Below are 19,225 nucleotides of genomic sequence, written 5' to 3' on the forward strand. Positions count from 1 at the left end.
TGTATGTGTGTATGTCCATATTTCATATATAAGGAGCGCTCATGAAAAAATGGATCCGAATTTTTTTTTTATTCACGTGATTTAAATGCTTTAATTTTAATTAGGTAAACAGCTGTTAAGGATTGTTTTTAAAGGTGGTTAACAGATCTGTTTGCTTACTAATTTAAATTAGGTAAACAGCTGTTAAGGATTGTTTTTTAGGAGGTTAACAGATCTGTTTGTTTACTTTCACCTTTCCTTTTCATTATATTTAATAATTCTGTTCAGGATAATGTCTCTTTAGCATCATTACCAGAATTCCCATCTCCATCCAAGTGCCGGTGAAGACTAAGATAAAACCAAACTACAGCTTCTATGATAGCCATCACAGTAACTGTATAAACTGATGCATCAATGAATATAACTCAACAAGTTATGCTCAATCAAGGACTCGATTTACTTTGGGAGGAAATGGACATATTGATAGACTCCTCCGATTTGAACTGCTTGCAGAACTTGCCTGGACTATATATCAGTTGCATGCATTGTGAAATATCATCTGATGCAGCGAATTGTGGTACTGCTGGCATATCTTTGCTGATGGTGTCACCAGTGATGCAATTTCCTTGCCAGCGCACCCCATGTTAATTGTGGTAATGCTGGCATATCTTTGCTGATGGTGTCACCAGTGACGCAATTTTTCCAAAGGAGCTGTCAATTGGCTTGGTGTCGTGGCATTTCTGTATCCTCCTCCCTTCTACTAGTGATGGTCTAAAATTTGGGGGCCAACAGAGGTGAGGCAAGAACCTCACCCCCCCACTGGCACCAAGGATATTTGGGGGCCAACAGAGGTGAGGCAAGAAACCTCACCCCCCCACTGGTGCATAGGCCTTTCCACAAGCATGGCTGAATGCTGGACCGGTAGTCAGTGACGGGTTGATCTGATTACAGTGGATTCAACCTAAGACAGGAGGCTGACGCCTAAAGGTCAGTTTTCCCATGACGGGTAAGAACCATATGTTGAATTGGACAACCTACCAGGCACGGTCCTTAAGCCACATTGCTTGTTGTTTAATTAATCAGAAGGGGGGAGATGCTGAGGGCCATTACCAAGTAGGAAATTTCCTTGCCAGCGTACCCCATGTTAATTTCGCTGTTGACATTGCATGTTAGGTGACCCTGCCCAAGGACGAGGGTGGATCCAGGATTAGGGTGTATCCTGCAGTTTGAGGAAGTATCCCAATCCTTGGGTTTAGGGCGTTCCCGGTTTAAGGCGTTCCCAGTTTAAGACCTTGGATTTTAGGGAAGTTCGATGTTGAGGATTATTGCTGCTGGAATTAGGGCGTTCCTGCTGCCTAAGCTCCTGTTGAACTCTCGTGAGATTCAGAGGGCATTTTGGGAAATAGCCTCGTGGAGGAGGTGAATTGGGTGGCAGGAGAACTGGGATTGCCCCAGAACGTGTGTGGAGGCCGGTGTGAGTTCGGGAATAAAGAATTGCTGTTTGAATCTACAAAGCTGTGTGGTGGCTCGTGATTCTGTGCCCAGCCGAGACTGCGGCAAGTTATTTCAGTTATAAGGTTTATTTCAATAGAATAAGTCAATTCTACATAAAATCGGCATACTACAGTGAACAGCCACATCAATGTTTATAGCAGCTCAATTCATAATAGCTAAACTAGGGAACCAACCTAGGTGCCCTTCAACAAATGAATGGATAAAGAAACTGTGGTATCACATGGAATATTATTTACCCTCAAAGAAGAATGAAATTATGGCATTTGTCATTAAATGGATGGAACTGGAGAATATTATCCTAAGCAAAATAAGCCAATCCCAAAGAACCAAAGAACCAAAAGCTGGATGTTTTATCTGATATACAGATGCTAATTCACAATAAGGGGACAGAGAGTTGTGGTATTTTGGATGAAACAGGTGAGTGTAAGGAGGAGGGGAGGCAGAGGTGTAGGAATGATAGAATGAATCAGACATTACATGAACTCCTTCATATACAACCAGATGAATGAGAAGTTATACTCCATTTGTGTATGATGTGTCAAAATGCATTCTACTGTCATGTACAACTAATTAGAACAAATTAAAAAAAAAAAAACACCTCACACCAAAAAAACAAGTATAAGTCAGTTTTAAAAGTATAGTTTTTATCCCTTTCTGAAGTTGTGTTAATAATAAATATGTCTGTGATATAGCCTCTACTTATCATGAAATTCTAATTTTATTGTCTGCATTAGCAATATTTTCATAATTTTTTTCCACAAATCTTATTTTGTGTTTTTTACTTAAAGGAAAGAACGCTTGGTGTATGTGGGTATCAGTATTGAAAACATCATTCCTCCACAGGTAAGTTTCTTGCTTACAGTATTTTCAAAGGAGATATAGGCTTAATTGTTCTAAAATTTAACTCATTTTTGTAATGGGGCTAGTTTTAAATATGTAACATATATATATATATATATTGCTAAAAATTAAATTTAAAACCCTAAATAAATTACCTATGATCGTGATTGAAATAAAAATATGTGCAGATAACCCAAAAATGTGATTTATTAAAGCTAAATTGGATGTTCATTGCTTGGGGTTTTATGTTCCATTGTTTTTACCCAAATCAGATAATTTTTGTATGTGTTTTCATGTTATTTATGTAAAGTAACTGAAGAATAGTTCGAGGTGATTGGATTTTTAATTTCCTGCTTTTTAGCATTATTGAACACTTTAATTTATATTGATGCAATTTGGTTTCTTTGAAGGTTTATCACTTTGTATTTAATAATGTATAATGAAGAAGAGTATCTCTTGCTGAGTAGATGGAACATGGTTTCTCTTTTGAAATGAAGAGCCTTTACTCATTTGATAAGCAGTTTCACTCAGACTTAATTAATTAAATCACAGACTGTGAAGTTATTTTCTTTCAGCATCACCCCTTTCTTTTAAATCAATTACTTTATTCATTCAGCATACATACCTATTGAGTGTTTTCTGTGTGTCAAATTTAATTGGTTAAAAGACTGTACCAGTGGAAAAACTTCATCCTGATAGTTTTAAAACAGGCAATTATAAACTCAAAAAAGTAGAAGAATTTTCATACAGAAGATTTTCATCCTTTCACCACTAGTATTCCTTTTTATGCCTATACAATTAATGTTGCTGTTTATATTCATTTTGGGCAGGATAATGTCAAATTTTTTCAGACCTTTCACATGTGTCACCTAGATGTTGATTACAACACTGCTAATCCCAAGGAATTTTGTTCTGTTTTACCTGTATTTTTATATTTTGAAAGGAGCCAGATTTTTCTGAAGATCAAGAAGAAAAGAAAAAAGATTCAAAAAAATCAAAAGCAAACTTGCTTGAAAGGAGGTCAACAAGAACACGGAAATGTATAAGTTACAGGTATGCAATATATGGAACTGGTTGTAGGAAAAGGGCATAAAATGTTTTTATAATTATATTGGTAATTATAATAATAACATGATCCAGAAGCATATGCTTTCTTTATCACAATGATTATTAGCAAATGTATATGCACTGGGTATTGATTTCAGGAATCCTGGGCTAACGATGTAGCTCAGTATAGCGGTTGCCTAGCATGTGTGAATTTCTGTTTCATTTCAAGCACCATAATAAAAAAAAAAAGAAAGAAAAAAAAGAAATTTTCCAGGACCCTCTAAAGATACCTTAACCCACAGATCCTCAGTCCCATGTGTTAAAATATAGTATTTGTATGTAACCTGTGCACATCTTCCCATATATGTTAAATCATCTCTAGATTGCTTATACAAGCAGGCATGGTAGCACACACTTGTAGTCCCAGCTACTAGGGAGGCTGAGGAGGGAGAATCACGTGAGCCCAGGATTTAGGACCAGGCTGGGCAATGTTAGAGACCCCATCTCAAAAAACAATCAAAAACCCAAATACTGAATACAAGTTAAATGCGATATAAGTTATTGTTTTACTGTATCCTTTAGGGAATGATTATAGGGGAAAGAGTCCATATATTTCAATATAGGCACAATTTTTTTATCCAGATAATTTTGATCTGTGACTGGTAGAAACTACAGGAGCTGGACCTGTGGAGACTGAAGGCCATGTATTTATTTCTTACCTCCCATCTTTTTTTTTTTTTAATTGGTCGTTTTACAAAGCTCTTGACATATCATATTTCATACATTTGATTCAAGTGAGTTATGAACTCCCATTTTTATCCCATATACAGATTGCAGAATCACATCGGTTACACATCCACGTTTTTACATATTGCCATACTAGTGACTGTTGTATTCTGCTATCTTTCCTATCCTCTACTATCCCCCCTCCCCTCCTCTCCCATCTTCTCTCTCTACCCCATCTACTATAATTCATTTCTCTCCCTTGATTTTTTTTCCCCTTTCCCCTCACATCCTCTTATGTAATTTTGTATAACAATGAGGGTCACTTTCCATTTCCATGCAATTTCCCTTCTCTCTCCCTTTCCCTCCCACCTCTCGTCCCTATTTAATGTTAATCTTTTTCTCATGCTCTTCCTCCCTGCTCTGTTTATACTTGCTCTCCTGATATCAAAGAAGACTTTTGGCATTTGTTTTTTAGGGATTGGCTAGCTTCACTTAGAATAATCTGCTCTAATGCCATCCATTTCCCTGCAAATTCCATGATTTTGTCATTTTTTTAGTGCTGAGTAATACTCCATTGTGTATAAATGCCACATTTTTTAATCCATTCATCTATTGAAGGGCATCTAAGTTGGTTCCACAGTCTAGCTATTGTGAATTGTGCTGCTATGAACATCGATGTAGCAGTATCCCTATAGTACGCTCTTTTAAGGACTTCAGGGAATAGTCCGAGAAGGGCAATAGCTGGGTCAAATGGTGGTTCCATTCCCAGCTTTCCCAGGAATCTTCATACTTCTTTCCAAATTGGCTGCACCAATTTGCAGTCCCATCAGCATTGTACAAGTGTACCCTTTTCCCCACATCCTCACCAGCACTTCTTGTTGTTTGACTTCATAATGGCTGCCAGTCTTACTGGAGTGAGATGGTATCTTAGGGTGGTTTTGATTTGCATTTCTCTGACTGCTAGAGATGGTAAGCATTTTTTCATGTACTTGTTGATTGATTGTATGTCCTCCTCTGAGAAGTGTCTGTTCAGGTCCTTGGCCCATTTGTTGATTAGGTTATTTGTTTTCTTATTGCTTAATTTTTTGAGTTCTTTGTATACTCTGGATATTAGGGCTCTATCTGAAGTGTGAGGAGTAAAGATTTGTTCCCTGGATGTAGGCTCCCTATTTACCTCTCTTATTGAGAAAAAAACTTTTTAGTTTAAGTAAGTCCCATTTGTTGATTCTTGTTTTTAACTCTTGGTGCTTTGGGTGTCCTATTAAGGAATTTGGAGCCTGACCCCACAATATGTAGATCAGAGCCAACTTTTTCTTCTATCAGAGGCAGAGTCTTTGATTTGATATCAAGCTCCTTGATCCATTTTGAGTTAACTTTTGTGCATGGTGAGAGAAAGGGATTCAGTTTCATTTTGTTGCATATGGATTTCCAGTTTTCCCAACACCATTTGTTGAAGATGCTATCCTTCCTCCATTGCATGCTTTTAGCTCCTTTATCAAATATAAGATAGTTGTAATTTTGTGGATTGGTTTCTGTGTCCTCTATTCTGTACCATTGGTCCACCCACCTGTTTTGGTACCAGTACCTCCCATCTTTAGAGTCACAGAATTTTGTAGTATATAGTGTGATATTTTCCAGACATAAATATACTCATGTCTTCCTCTTCTCCCTAACATGCTTTATTGGATATTTATAGCTCTTGCGATGAAGATTAAAGCTTTAGATCTAGAAGTCTTGGCATAGTTTTATCTCAACTTTCATTCGTCCTCCATCCCATCAACATTTTCCTTAACCTCTTGTGCATTCATTACAGTGGCATCTTCTAGTCCCTTTTTGCACGTTGTTTATTCTGCCTCTTATTTCCCTCCATTTTTACCTTACTAACCTTTTCTTAAAACAAGTCTCCCCCTTGTAGCAACCAGTTCTTTATTTGAAAACATTTGTAATTGTATTTTGTGTGATTAAAATTATTTAAAAATTTTCTCTCCCTCATTACACTGTTTGCATCCTTTTCTATTTTACACATTCTTATGTCTCCTACACATAGTGTTATAAATACACAGTTAATATTATTATTATTAATATAACCAGGTGCAGAGGCACTCGCCTGTAACTTCAACTACTTGGGTGGCTGAGGAAGGAGGATTGCAAATTCAACGCCAGCCTCAGCAACTTAGTGAGGCCTTGTCTCAAAATTTAAAAAAAAAAGAAGGCTGAGGATGTAGCTCAGTGGTTGAGTACCCCTGGGTTTAATCCCTGCTAATAAAACAGAAGCAAATCAACAAAAAAGAGAAGAGAAGAAAAATAATATAATCTGGTTTATCTTTTGCTACCAAAGATACCAGAAAGGTTTTTCCATTGTTTTTCTGTATCTTTAAAAAATACATATTAAAAAATATATAGATATATAAATATATAGCTAGATAGCTAGATACAGATAGATAGTTGTAGGTGGACACAAGTGCATTTATTTTATTTATTTATATGTGGTACTGAGAATCAAACTCAGGACCTCATACATATTAGGCAAGTGCTCTACCATTGAGCCATAACCCCAGCCCTGAACCCTATCTTTTGATTGTTTGCTCTCTAATATTCTTTCCACTAAATCACATTGCCTCACTCTAATAATAGATAAATTATATTTAAGTTGCTATATACCTTTCTTTCTCTTCTCCCCTTTTTTGGTATCAGAGACTGAACCCATGGGCACTTAACCACTGAGCCATATTCTCAGCCCTTTTATTTTTTATTATGAGACAAGGACTTGCTAAGTTGTATAGTTGCTGAGGCTGGCTTTGAACTTTCAGTCCTCCTGCCTCAGCCTCCTGAGTTGCTGGGATTAAAAGCATGCATCATTATGCCTCACTACCATTGTGGCCTCTGAAATACCAAACAGTGTTTTGGGACATCAAGCAGAGATTTGTTTTATTAGAATTTCATCACTGCTTACTATGATTTAATAATTGTTTATCTGATTCTTGTTGCTTCTAACAAAGAGTATGACACATCAAAATTACTCAGAGGAAGCATTGAATTGAGGATCAGAAGACTAAAAGTAGAGTCCTCACTCTGGCACTTAATGACCATATATCTTTAAGTGTTCCATTGCTCTTTGTTGCCTTATCTTGGTTCATTTCAGCCCTAAAGTTATGTAATGGCAATATAGGACCTTATGGTAAACTATGTGTTTTAGCATAGAATGTACTATGTGATGCACTTTTCATACCCTACCTAGTTCTTAAAAATAATTTTAAAAAGGCTTACTTACACCCTAGTGTAAAAACAGCTTTGAAATTGTACCATAAAAAGCAGAAACAATAATGGAAAGGATATTTGATTACATAAATATTTTTAAAATAAGACAATCTCAGACAATTGCACATACAAACATGGAGTTAGACTTTAAAAGGAGTGGTTTATGAATTCAATGCAAGGAATATAGTAGAGATGTGATGTCACAGTTTTCCTTTCTCAAAACTTAAAAAAAAAATAGTGGATGAGGTTGTGGCTCAGCAGTAGAGTGCTCGCCTAGCATGCGTAAGGCGTTGGGTTCAGTCCTCAGCACCACCAAAAATAAGTAAATAAAATAAAGGTATTGTGTCCAACTACGACTAAACAAACCAAAAACTTTAAATATATATATGCGCAAACACTGAAAAGGAAGTACAGTTTGATAGAAGTAATTGCAGGGCGAGGAATGTAGCTCAGTGGTAGAGTACTTGCCTAGCATGTGCAAGGCCCTGGATTCAATCCGCAGTACTGCAAAAAAAGGGAATTACAACATGTTCCAAAGGAGGTACAATTTTAATACACAAAAATTTTACAAATCAGTAAGAAAAGATGGGCAAAGGAATAGCAGTATGTGGCAGTGCATGTCTATAATCCCAGTGGCTTTGGAGGCTGAGACAGGAGGATTGAAATTTTTAGACCAGCTTTTGCAACTTAGTGAGACCATATTTCAGAATTTTTAAAAATATGGTCTTTAATATTGCAGGGCCAGGAATGTAGCTCTGTAGTAAATAAATCCTGACTGCTTCATCCCTAGTACTGGGGTGGGGGTTTGGGGCAGGCAAAGAACCCAAATGAGTACTCTGCAACATGACCAATAAACATGAAAAAAATATTTGGTCATACAGTAGTCAAATTAAAATTTGAACAGGAAGTGCTTGCTTTGGCAGCATATAAACTAAAATTGAAATGATACAGAGAAGATCACCATGGCTCTTGTACAAGGAGGACATGCAAATTCATGAAGTGTTCCATATTTTAAAAAATAATAATTAGAACAGGAAAATAACTTAAATTCTCTTCATGGTTGTTATTAAAACAATTTGTGTGCCATTAACACCAATTACATTATCTTAGAATACCAGGAAGAAATGTATGGTCCAACAAAATTTCACAATGGCATCATAGGGGTCTCTAACCATACAGGGGAAAAGATAGTTATAGGCTTCTGAAGAAGGGTGGTGGTTAGATGAAATTTAAAAGAAGCAATTATAGAGTAAAGGAAGACACTAAAGGGGGTCAGTTTCAGACATGGATTACATGAATCCTGTTGCCTTGGAATCAGTGAAGTTTAGGCAGATATATAGAAACCCATTATCTGAAACCCTGCATCTAGGTTGTAGAGCAAGACTGCCTATTAATTTTAAAAATGACTTAGATCCTCAGATAAGAATTAGATATTTCATTCTTAGTGGTATCATCTCAAATGTCTGAAGTTTCTGATGGCGTTAGAAAACAGTTTCTCAGTAAGAAAGCAGACGTTACTTAAAGTAGATTGTCATGCCACTTTATAATCTCTGTATATCCTTGACAAATACTAATTTTGGTTAACTTTGCATCTAGCTTTATCTGTATCTGTTAATTAGCTCAATAGATGGATATGTAGATTTTTTTACTTTCTTAAAATTTGTCTTTTTGTAGTACTGTGATTGTATCCAGGGCACGTTTCCATTGAGCTAAATCCCCAGATGTTTTTAATTTTCTACTTTAAGACAGGGTCTCAGTAAATTGCCAAAGATGACCTGGAACTTAGGATCTTCCTGCCTCAGCCTCCTGAGTTGCCAGGATTATAGGCGTGTAACATTGTTCCCAGTTCTCAGAATTTATCTTAAGGAAAAACCAAGCTATAGCTACAGTAATGTTTTTCAGAGCATGCTAACTGAAAAAAAATTGGAAATAAACTGTTTTTAACTATAATTATTATGTATTTATATGATTAGACAATACACAGACATTAAAAATTATATTGTTGTAGAAGCTAACTTGAAACTTGTGAATCCCTTGAAATAAATTTGGGTATTTTTGTGTGTGTGTATTTGCAACTCAGAGGCAAAATATTTAGCTTTTAGTCTTGATATTGTTATTAATCTACTAGGTGCCTTTCTTTAATCCTTACCCTCTCCAATAGAACTTATTGTTGGAATTTACTGTGATGGTAGAAATGTTATATTTCCTTCATGTCCAGTATGGCAAGCAGTAAGCCATATGTAATGGTTGAGTACTTAAAATAAGCTTAATAGGGAACAGAATTTTAAAATTTAACTAACTGAAATAGCTTCATGTGGCTAGCCAGTAATTACTATATTTATCATGGTTTTGGACAAGTCACTTCATCTTGTTGGTTACCTGATCCCTAAAATGAAAGGAGGAAATCTAGGGAACATTTAGTCTTGGTCCTTTCCTTTAAACCGGAGGACAACCCTTCAAGAACAAGTACATTAAGTTAGTTCTACAATTTTAATCAGCTGTATGGGAACTTAAGTAATAACAATAATAATGATCTACTTTTCAATAATAATAATAATTAAGACTATTTAACATTTTTTGTGAAACAGTTTGTTCAGTTTACTTAACATATGATTTGTTTTACTGGGGGTGGGCCTATAAGTCAAATCCAGCTTGCTGCTAGATTTTTGTAAGCCTATGACCTATAAATTATGTTTATATTTGTAAATGGTTGAAAAAAAAACAAAAAAAAATCCATAAATATTATATACATATAAAAACCAGTATATATAAAGTTTAATTGGAGCACATCCATATTTATTTATGTAACATACTGTCTGTAATCGCTTCTGTGTTACATTGACAGAGTTGATGGTTACAAAAACCGTATACACAAAGAACTCAAAAAATTAGACAATAAGATAACAAATAACCCAATCAACAAATGGGCCAAGGACCTGAACAGACACTTCTCAGAGGAGGATATACAATCAATCAACAAGTACATGAAAAAATGCTCGCCATCTCTAGCAGTCAGAGAAATGCAAATCAAAACCACCCTAAGATACCATCTCACTCCAGTAAGATTGGCAGCCATTATGAAGTCAAACAACAAGAAGTGCTGGCGAGGATGTGGGGAAAAGGGTACACTTGTACATTGCTGATGGGACTGCAAATTGGTGCAGCCAATTTGGAAAGTATGAAGATTCCTGGGAAAGCTGGGAATGGAACCACCATTTGACCCAGCTATTGCCCTTCTCGGACTATTCCCTGAAGTCCTTAAAAGAGCGTACTATAGGGATACTGCCACATCGATGTTCATAGCAGCACAATTCACAATAGCTAGACTGTGGAACCAACCCAGATGCCCTTCAATAGATGAGTGGATAAAAAAATGTGGCATCTATACACAATGGAGTACTACGCAGCAATAAAAAATGACAAAATCATAGAATTTGCAGGGAAATGGATGGCACTAGAGCAGATTATGCTTAGTGAAGCTAGCCAATCCCTAAAAAACAAATACCAAATGTCTTCTTTGATATAATGAGAGCAACTATGAACAGAGTAGGGAGGAAGAGCAGGAAGAAAAGATTAACTTTAAACAGAGACATGAGATGGGAGGGAAAGAGAGAGAAAAGGGAAATTGCATGGAAATGAAGGGAGACCCTCATTGCTATACAAAATTACATATAAGAGGTTGTGAGGGGAATGGGAAAATAAACAAGGAGAGAAATGAATTACAGTAGATGGGGTAGAGAGTGAAGATGGGAGGGGAGGGGAGGGGGGATAGTAGGGGATAGGAAAGGTAGCAGAATACAACAGTTACTAATAGGGCATTATGTAAAATTGTGGATGTGTAACCGACGTGATTCTGCAATCTGCATTTGGGGTAAAATTGGGGGTTCATAACCCACTTCAATCTAATGTATGAAATATGATATGTCAAGAGCTTTGTAATGTTGTGAACAACCAATAAAAAAAATAAAATAAAAAATTAAAAAAAAAAAACATATGGATTGTGGATCTAGTGCAGTGGAGGTACATTTGCTTCAATGTGAGGCCTTGGGTTTAATCTACCCAGCATTGCAAAAAAAGTTTTGTTTTGTGATACTGTTATAGTTCAATTGTGCTGGAATATACAAAATACCTGAACTGCTTGTAAACAACAGAAATTTATATCTCACAGTTCTGGAAGATAGAAAGCCCAGGATCAAGGCACTGGCAGATTTTTGAGTCTGGTGAGGGCCTACTTTCGGGTTTATAAATAGTACCTGTTAGCTGTGTGTTCACCTGGTAGAAAAGGCAAGGAGACTCTAGAGAAGGTCTGGCATGTCTGGTGAACACCTGCTTCCTCTTATATGGCTGTCTTCTCACTGTGGCCTCACGTGGTGGAAAGGGCGATGGGTCTTTCTGCCCTGTTTTATGAGGACATTAATCCTGTTCATGAGGGCCTCACTTCCTAATACTATCACCTTGGTAGGTAGGATTTTACTGCTTGTGGGGATACAAACAGTTAATTATTTAGTATAGATGATCTTTAAGAGTTTAAAACATCAGGACAGGCTGTAATGTGATCATTTTATGTTTTAGATTTGATGAGTTTGATGAAGCAATTGATGAAGCTATAGAAGATGATATCAAAGAGGCTGATGGAGGAGGTATGTTGTACCATTCTTAATTTTTCATATAACTGCCAACAAGTTAATTCAAATGCCCAAATTAGGACATTGAACATAATTTTTAGTCTCCACCTTAATGTGTATCACTATAACTAATGATTTTAACTGTCTTAGATACAAAATGGACAGTGTCAGAGGACAGACTCAGATCTTACTAATTATTTTTGTTTTATTTTATGATCTACCACAAAATATTAATGTTCCTCCATACATCAGAAATTTTACTCCTGGGCTAGGATTATTATAGCTCAGTGACAGAGCGCTTGCCTCATACATGTGAAGCACTAGGTTCAATCCTCAACACCACATAAAAATAAATAAACAAAATAAAGATATTGTGTCCATCTATAACGAAAAAAATAAACAACAAAAAAGATATTTAAAAAAAATTTCATTCCTGGGTCCATCTATTAAAATCAGCATACTAACTTCATAGTCTTTAAAAGATGGCTTTAATGTAGAGGAATTTGAAGGTACTTTATGAAAGTACCATATAGCCAATTGCTGGTGCTCTGATGTGGAACATTGTGGTTTCCATTTAATTATTAAGAAAACTCTGGAAAGGATTAATATATAGGTTGTTTGTAAAGGAACTAAAGAAGTCAAGAAGCTTTTCTAGAAATGTGTGCTTTATTTATATCCTAGCCCACTTTTTTTTCCCTGTCCTACAAACAGTGTTTTTAAATATGTATTGGTCTCTTTCTTCAAGCCTTATCCAAAAGACAGCTTTCAAGAAGAGTTTCCTAGATGACTGTTAATTAAGTATGAGGTTTCTTTATGGGGTGACGAAAATGTTCTGGAATTGATTAGAGATGATGATTGTACAACGTTATAACTATATTAAAACTTTTTAATTACACACTAAAAAGGTGAGTTTCACAGTACATGAATTATAAATAAGAGGTTCTCTACATTGTGGACTTTTGTTCAGTAGGATGAGTACTAAATCTATCCTGATAAAAGCTCTGTCAGTAGAAGTTGGCAGAAATCTGCACATTTGTAAGAAGACAGAAATCCAATGAAGAGCTGTTAGACACAATAAGGACAGTCTGCAAATTAAGGGGAAGGTTTAATAAACATATAGTTATCCTTCCCCTTTAGGAGTTGGCCGAGGAAAAGATATCTCCACCATCACAGGTCACCGCGGGAAAGACATCTCTACTATTTTGGATGAAGAAAGAAAGGAAAATAAACGACCCCAGAGGGCAGCTGCTGCTCGACGAAAGAAACGCCGGCGACTAAATGATCTGGACAGTGATAGCAACCTGGATGAAGAAGAGAGTGAAGATGAATTCAAGATCAGTGATGGGTAAGTGGCCTGCCGTAGACCCCATCATTCTGACTGGCTTAAAAAGGACTAGCCAGCAGTGAGACTTGGCCACATTGTGATGGGGATTTTGTTCTTCACAAACATAGATTATCTCTGTTTTCAGGGTATTTAAAGAAGATTGAAGAACGTGAATTTTGGTTTTTATTAGATTAAAATTAAAAGTTAGGTTTATGAGGCTGGGGTTGTGGTCAGGGGTAGAACGCTCACCTAGCACATATGAGGCACTAGGTTTGATCCTCTGCACCACATAAAAATAAATAAAATAAAGGTATCGTGTCATTGTGTCCATCTACAACTAAATATATAGATAGATAGATAGATAGATAGATAGATAGATAGATAGAGATAGATAGTAGATTTATGGTTATTTGTTTAATATTCAAAAATATATTTGATTAACTGTAATTGAACTTGGATTTGTTGGGGTTCCACTGTGCTACCTTCTGCTGCCAAGTCCATGAGGAAGACATTAAGTCAAATGTGAGAAATAAATAATTAGTAAATATCCTCTTTTGACATAGAGGTTGGGGTTGGGACAAGTAATCCAGTATGGAAAATCTGGGAATGCTTCTGTAGAATAGGTATTAAAACTATACTGCAGTTTCTCCTTTTAGATTGTTAATGGAGACAATAAACATATAAAGCCCCCACACAAAAAAAGTCATTCTGCATGACTGCTACTAAAATATAAGGAAAATATAGATTAGTGTAAGGAGGACCCAAAAACATCAGAGTAAACCTCCCAGTAAAAGTACAGTTTGATCTCAAATTTACAGAATATTTGGATAGATCAACAAGTTTGAGATTAGAAGCAGGATAAGAAAAGAAGGCATTCCAAGAAGTCGTGTGTTGCAGGCAGCAAGCCATAAAATATCATGGAATATCTGAGAAATATCTAGTGTCCCAGGATAGGACGAATACAAGGATAAAATAAAGAATGCCCTATTGGAGATGTGTTTAGAAAATTAAAAATAACTAGTTAAAGGGTGTTTTGTTTGGCATGCATGAAAGTTTGGACTTTGTCCTGAAAATGATGAAAAACCACTGAATGTTTTAGATGTGAGAAATTAAAAGGGAAAAATTAGGATTAATATCAGGTATTTGTTTTGATTATTGGGGAGACAGAAGCTGAGTAGATTGGGAAATAATTAGTTCACTTTTTTTCTTTTTTTTTTTTAGTTGTAGATGGACCGTAAAAATTTCACTTATTTATTTTTTATGTGGTGTTGAGGATCAAACTTAGTGCCTCACATGTGCTGGGCAAGTACTGTATCATTGAGCTACAACCCCAACCCCATGAGTTCCCTTTTGATGTGCCAAATTTAAAGGTACACGGAGGTCATCCATGAGGCCAATGTAATTTTATATACAAAAATCAGCATCACTTTATCATCTCAGTCCCTCCTAAAAGGAGAACAGATGATATTTTGTTTTCCAGAGAAACGGATAAAATTATCCAGATATATTGCATAAATGTTACTTAATGTTTCAGTGGACCCACCAAAATTTGAACTAAAAAATGTGTTCTCAGTTCTTAGTGTACTATCATAATTTATTGGGCTTTCCTGGACAGATCTCAAGATGAATTTGTTGTATCTGATGAAAACCCAGATGAAAGTGAAGAAGATCCACCATCTAATGATGACAGCGACACTGATTTCTGTAGTCGTCGATTGAGGCGACACCCTTCCCGACCAATGAGGCAAAGTAGGCGTTTGCGAAGAAAGACCCCAAAGAAAAAGTACTCTGATGACGACGAAGAGGAGGAGTCTGAAGATAATAGTAGAGACTCTGGTAAAGATAACTTGTATTCATATCATACTAACTTACTACATTTGTTTGACTTCAGGAGTTAAGAGCTCTTAAAATTCTATACAATTGTAATTAAGCTTTCTGATAAAATTTTGTCCTTTTCTTTTTTAATTTTTTTTTTAAATATTTATTTTTTCGTTTTCGGCGGGCACAACATCTTTGTTTGTATGTGGTGCTGAGGATTGAACCCGGGCCGCACGCATGCCAGGCGAGCGCGCTACCGCTTGAGCCACATCCCCAGCCCCTTCTTTTTTAATTTTTTTAATTTTGGGGTACTCGAGGGCACTTGACCACTGAGCCTGTTTTTTATTTTATTTAGAGACAGGGTCTCACTGAGTTGCTTAGTGCCTCACAGTTGTGAGGCTGGCTTTGAACTCACGATCTTCCTGCTTCAGCCTCCCAGCTTCTGGGATTACAGATGTGCTCCACCATGCCCAGCTTGTACCCTTTTCTTATGACTAGTAACTATGTGTTTCACATAGAGCATATCTGAGAAAATATATGCAAATTTATGTATTGACTTCATACTAAATTCATTTAGGATTGTGATGAATCCTTTTGGTGCCACATTGTTTCCATTGCCTAACCTTTATCCTAATAGTGTTTCTTGGGATCATTCTCAAAAAGTTGAACATTTTTGTCAGATACTCAATTGTTTAAGAGAGAATTCCATTTATCTCCAATATGTATACCACAATCAGTGACTCTGTAGTTTTTCCAACTTAGCAGAGACTTATGTTTTTATACATTATGCTTATATTTATTAACAGAATTAATAGAGGCAAAACAGCTGAAAGGAAAAGTAGGGGGGATGCTTTATAGAATTGGTAAACAGGTAGCTGTCATCTTATAGGGGATGTATCACAGACATGAATATTGTTTCCTTGGACTGGCCATCCTTTGTAGATTTTGTTTTATTTATCTTTTCTAAACCTCCTAAGTGGCAAAATTATGCTTTATCAGTGATTATTTCTGAAAAACAAGGACATTTTCTTACATACCCACAGTTATCAGAATTAGAAGTTTTAACGTTACTAATTCAAATCTTAATCTAGCATCCCATATTGTCCTATGTATATAGTTTTTTCGTAGTCCAGAATTTGATCTTGGACTTTACGTTCCATTTATTCATGTCTTTTTAGTTTCCTTTAATCAGGAGTATCCATCAAAATCTGTCTTTTCTGACCATGATATTTAAAAAGAATATCTACTAGTAATTTTATAAGATGTCCCCCAGTTTGGTTTTTCTTGTTTCCTTGTGATCAGATTCAGATTATGCATTTTTGGCAGGAACTCACAAAGTATTAGCCTCCCATGTTTCTTTATGTTATTTTTCCTTAAAATTAATAAGTAATTAGTAGCAAGATACTTTGATGCTGTGTAAATATACTTCCTTGTCAAATGTTTCACCTGCTAGTCTTAGTCCTTTGAGGATTCTCCAGCACTGTTATTCCTTTTATATCTATTAGTCATTGTTCCATGAGGAAGAACTTTCCCTTGTTTATATATTTCCTTATTTATATCAGTGTGTATTTTTGGATTCTTATTTTAATCAGTAGATTTAGTACATTACTATCAGTATTTAAGTTCAGTTTTCCCAGATTTGGCCAGTGAAAATCACTTCTAACTATTGGGTAGCTATTTTGAAATGTTGGCAATCCATTAGAGAACAGTAAGATTGAATGTAATAATTCAGTAGAATTTGTAAGCACTACTGAAAGCACCTCTGACAAAAAGCCATATACTCACTCTGCTTTATTGATCAGAAATGACAAGAACAATGCTATTGGCAATGCTTTGAGAGTATAAACAGCCCTATGTACTGTATTTACCAGGATTTCATTCCATATGGAGAAAATTTAAAAATGTAACTCCAATTGTATAATTCTTTGGAATAGACTTATGAGGTTTCTTTGATTAGGGGGTTATATTATTATGAGGGTAGCCAAAGTCAGGAACTGCAGATTATCAGGAAGAATATTCTGTAGACTGTTCACCACATAAAGCAGTTGTGGCAGCTTGTGTACTCGACCAGGTTGTTCTAGGTTGAATAAAATAAGGAATACAAAAAAATACATTGAATACATTTCTTTTCTTTTTGCATCGTTGGGGATCAGACTGAGGGCACATGCTAGAGAAGCCCTATATCACTGAGCTACGTCCCAGCCCTTTTCTTTTTCATTGTCCCCCGCACCCTTGTAGTACTGGGGATTAAACCTAGGTCCTCTCCACAACTGAGCCACATCTCTAGTCCTTTTTATTTTTTTATTTTGAGATAGAATGTCACTAAGTTGCCAAGGTTGGCCTTGAACTTTTAATCCTCCTGCCTTAGCCTCCCATGTCCCTGGGGTAACAGGCATTTGCTACTACTGTGCCTGCAGTGTATATGCGTTCTTTTTGGGGGGTGGCAGTGGTACTCGGACTGAACCCAGGGGTGCTTAACCATTGAGCCACATCCAAAGTCCTTTTTATTTTGTATTTTGAGGCAGGGTCTCACTAAGTTGCTTAGGGCCCTTACTAAGTTGCTGATGCTGGCCTTGATAGCAGTCTTCTTGTCTCATCCTCCTGAGTCCCTTGAATTACATGTGTATGCCACTGTGCCCATTTTCTCTTCCTTTAAATATTTTCTAAGAATAAGATATGTTTTTAAGACTTGCCATTAAAAACCTCTCCCAGAGTGACTCATTTTATTAAAAAGAAAATAAGACTTATGAAAGTTTTTAACATAAGAATTTTTATAACTAAACTCTGTTTAGTATCTTTAATTTTTATAGCCTAATCTAGTTATATTTCTATTTAATAGATTTCAGTTTTATACATGACTTCGTTTTTGTTCCTTTTTTTAATAGAAAGTGACTTTAGCGATGATTTTAGTGATGATTTTGTAGAAACTCGGCGAAGGCGGTCAAGGAGGAACCAGAAAAGACAAATTAACTACAAAGAAGATTCAGAAAGTGATGGTTCCCAAAAGAGTTTAAGACGTGGAAAAGAAATAAGGCGTGTTCACAAGCGTAGACTTTCCAGCTCAGAGAGTGAAGGTAAGAAATAGATCTCCTACTTACATAAGAATGGACAAGGCAGAAATACACATTATAAAGTGAACTCAGGATTGTGGTTATATGAACTTATATAATCAGTAGTAGTTTTAAGATAAATTACATATTTTGTTCCTGGTCACCAATTATAGTTTAAGTAAATGACACTAAGATGCTAATTTTTAAGAATTCCATTGTAATGATTAAATTCTTCATCAAAACTAGTATAGTTGCAGAAAACTGTGATATGCTTTGTAATTTATTCTGCCCATTATTTATGTACTTCATTCTAAAATATCTTCCTGTGTCCCAAACAGCAGAATAGTTTCAAACCAAAGTACGTAGAATACTAGTCCCATGTGGCTATTGAGCACTTGAAATGTGGCTAGTGTGACCTTGGACCTGAATTTTTACTTAATTTTAATTAATTTAAATTTAATGTAACTACTTGTGATTATTTTCTACCATGTTGGTTAGCATGGAGTACTCCACACTGTACAGACTGGCTTTTATTTGAGATGAGAGGCAATTGGAGGATTCCAAGCAAAGGAATAATATGTTCTGGCTTAGGTTTTAATTTACTATGGTAGCTGTGTAATGAAAAATTGAAGAAGCAAGGGCAAAAATTAGGAAACCAGTTAGGAGATAGTTGAAACAATGCAAGTGAAATACGATGATGGGTAGGACTAAGACAATAGCAGTAAAGGGGTGAAAAGTTATAAAGTTATGACTATGTTTGAAAGTAGATCGAAAGAATTTACCAATGGGAGGATAAGAGAGAGAGAGAGATTAAGCATGACTAAGCAATTTAAAGAACAGAATTACCAAAAACTATAATGAGACCACAGAACAAGAAGTTTAGGAACTCAAATTTTGTGCACATCAGGTTTGAGATGCCTTGTTTAGATATCCAAGGATAGATGTTGGAGGCATTTGATACATGAGTCTGGAATTTAGTGACTGCCTAAAACAAGTAAGAGTTATCAACATATAAATGGTATATGCAAAGCCATGAAACAAGG

General features: G+C 35.9%; 1 protein-coding gene and 1 long non-coding RNA gene across 4 annotated transcripts in view; one reads left to right on the forward strand and one right to left on the reverse strand.

The window, feature by feature from the left end:
• The window catches only part of RSF1 (remodeling and spacing factor 1), a 172,458-nt gene that overhangs the window by 144,939 nt on the left and 8,294 nt on the right, over nt 1-19,225 (forward strand). For all 3 annotated transcript variants that reach the window (XM_081280016.1, XM_081280017.1, XM_081280018.1), the window contains 6 exons: nt 2,283-2,337; nt 3,278-3,387; nt 11,938-12,005; nt 13,128-13,335; nt 14,930-15,150; nt 18,018-18,206. In XM_081280016.1, coding sequence (XP_081136142.1) covers nt 2,283-2,337; nt 3,278-3,387; nt 11,938-12,005; nt 13,128-13,335; nt 14,930-15,150; nt 18,018-18,206 — 851 coding nt within the window. The remainder of the gene's footprint in view (nt 1-2,282; nt 2,338-3,277; nt 3,388-11,937; nt 12,006-13,127; nt 13,336-14,929; nt 15,151-18,017; nt 18,207-19,225) is intronic.
• The window catches only part of LOC308641411, a 58,387-nt gene that overhangs the window by 25,726 nt on the left and 13,436 nt on the right, over nt 1-19,225 (reverse strand). The window lies entirely within an intron of this gene.

This window comes from Spermophilus citellus (genome assembly GCF_964194105.1).
Source record: "Spermophilus citellus genome assembly, chromosome: 2".
Lineage (NCBI taxonomy): Eukaryota > Metazoa > Chordata > Mammalia > Rodentia > Sciuridae > Spermophilus > Spermophilus citellus.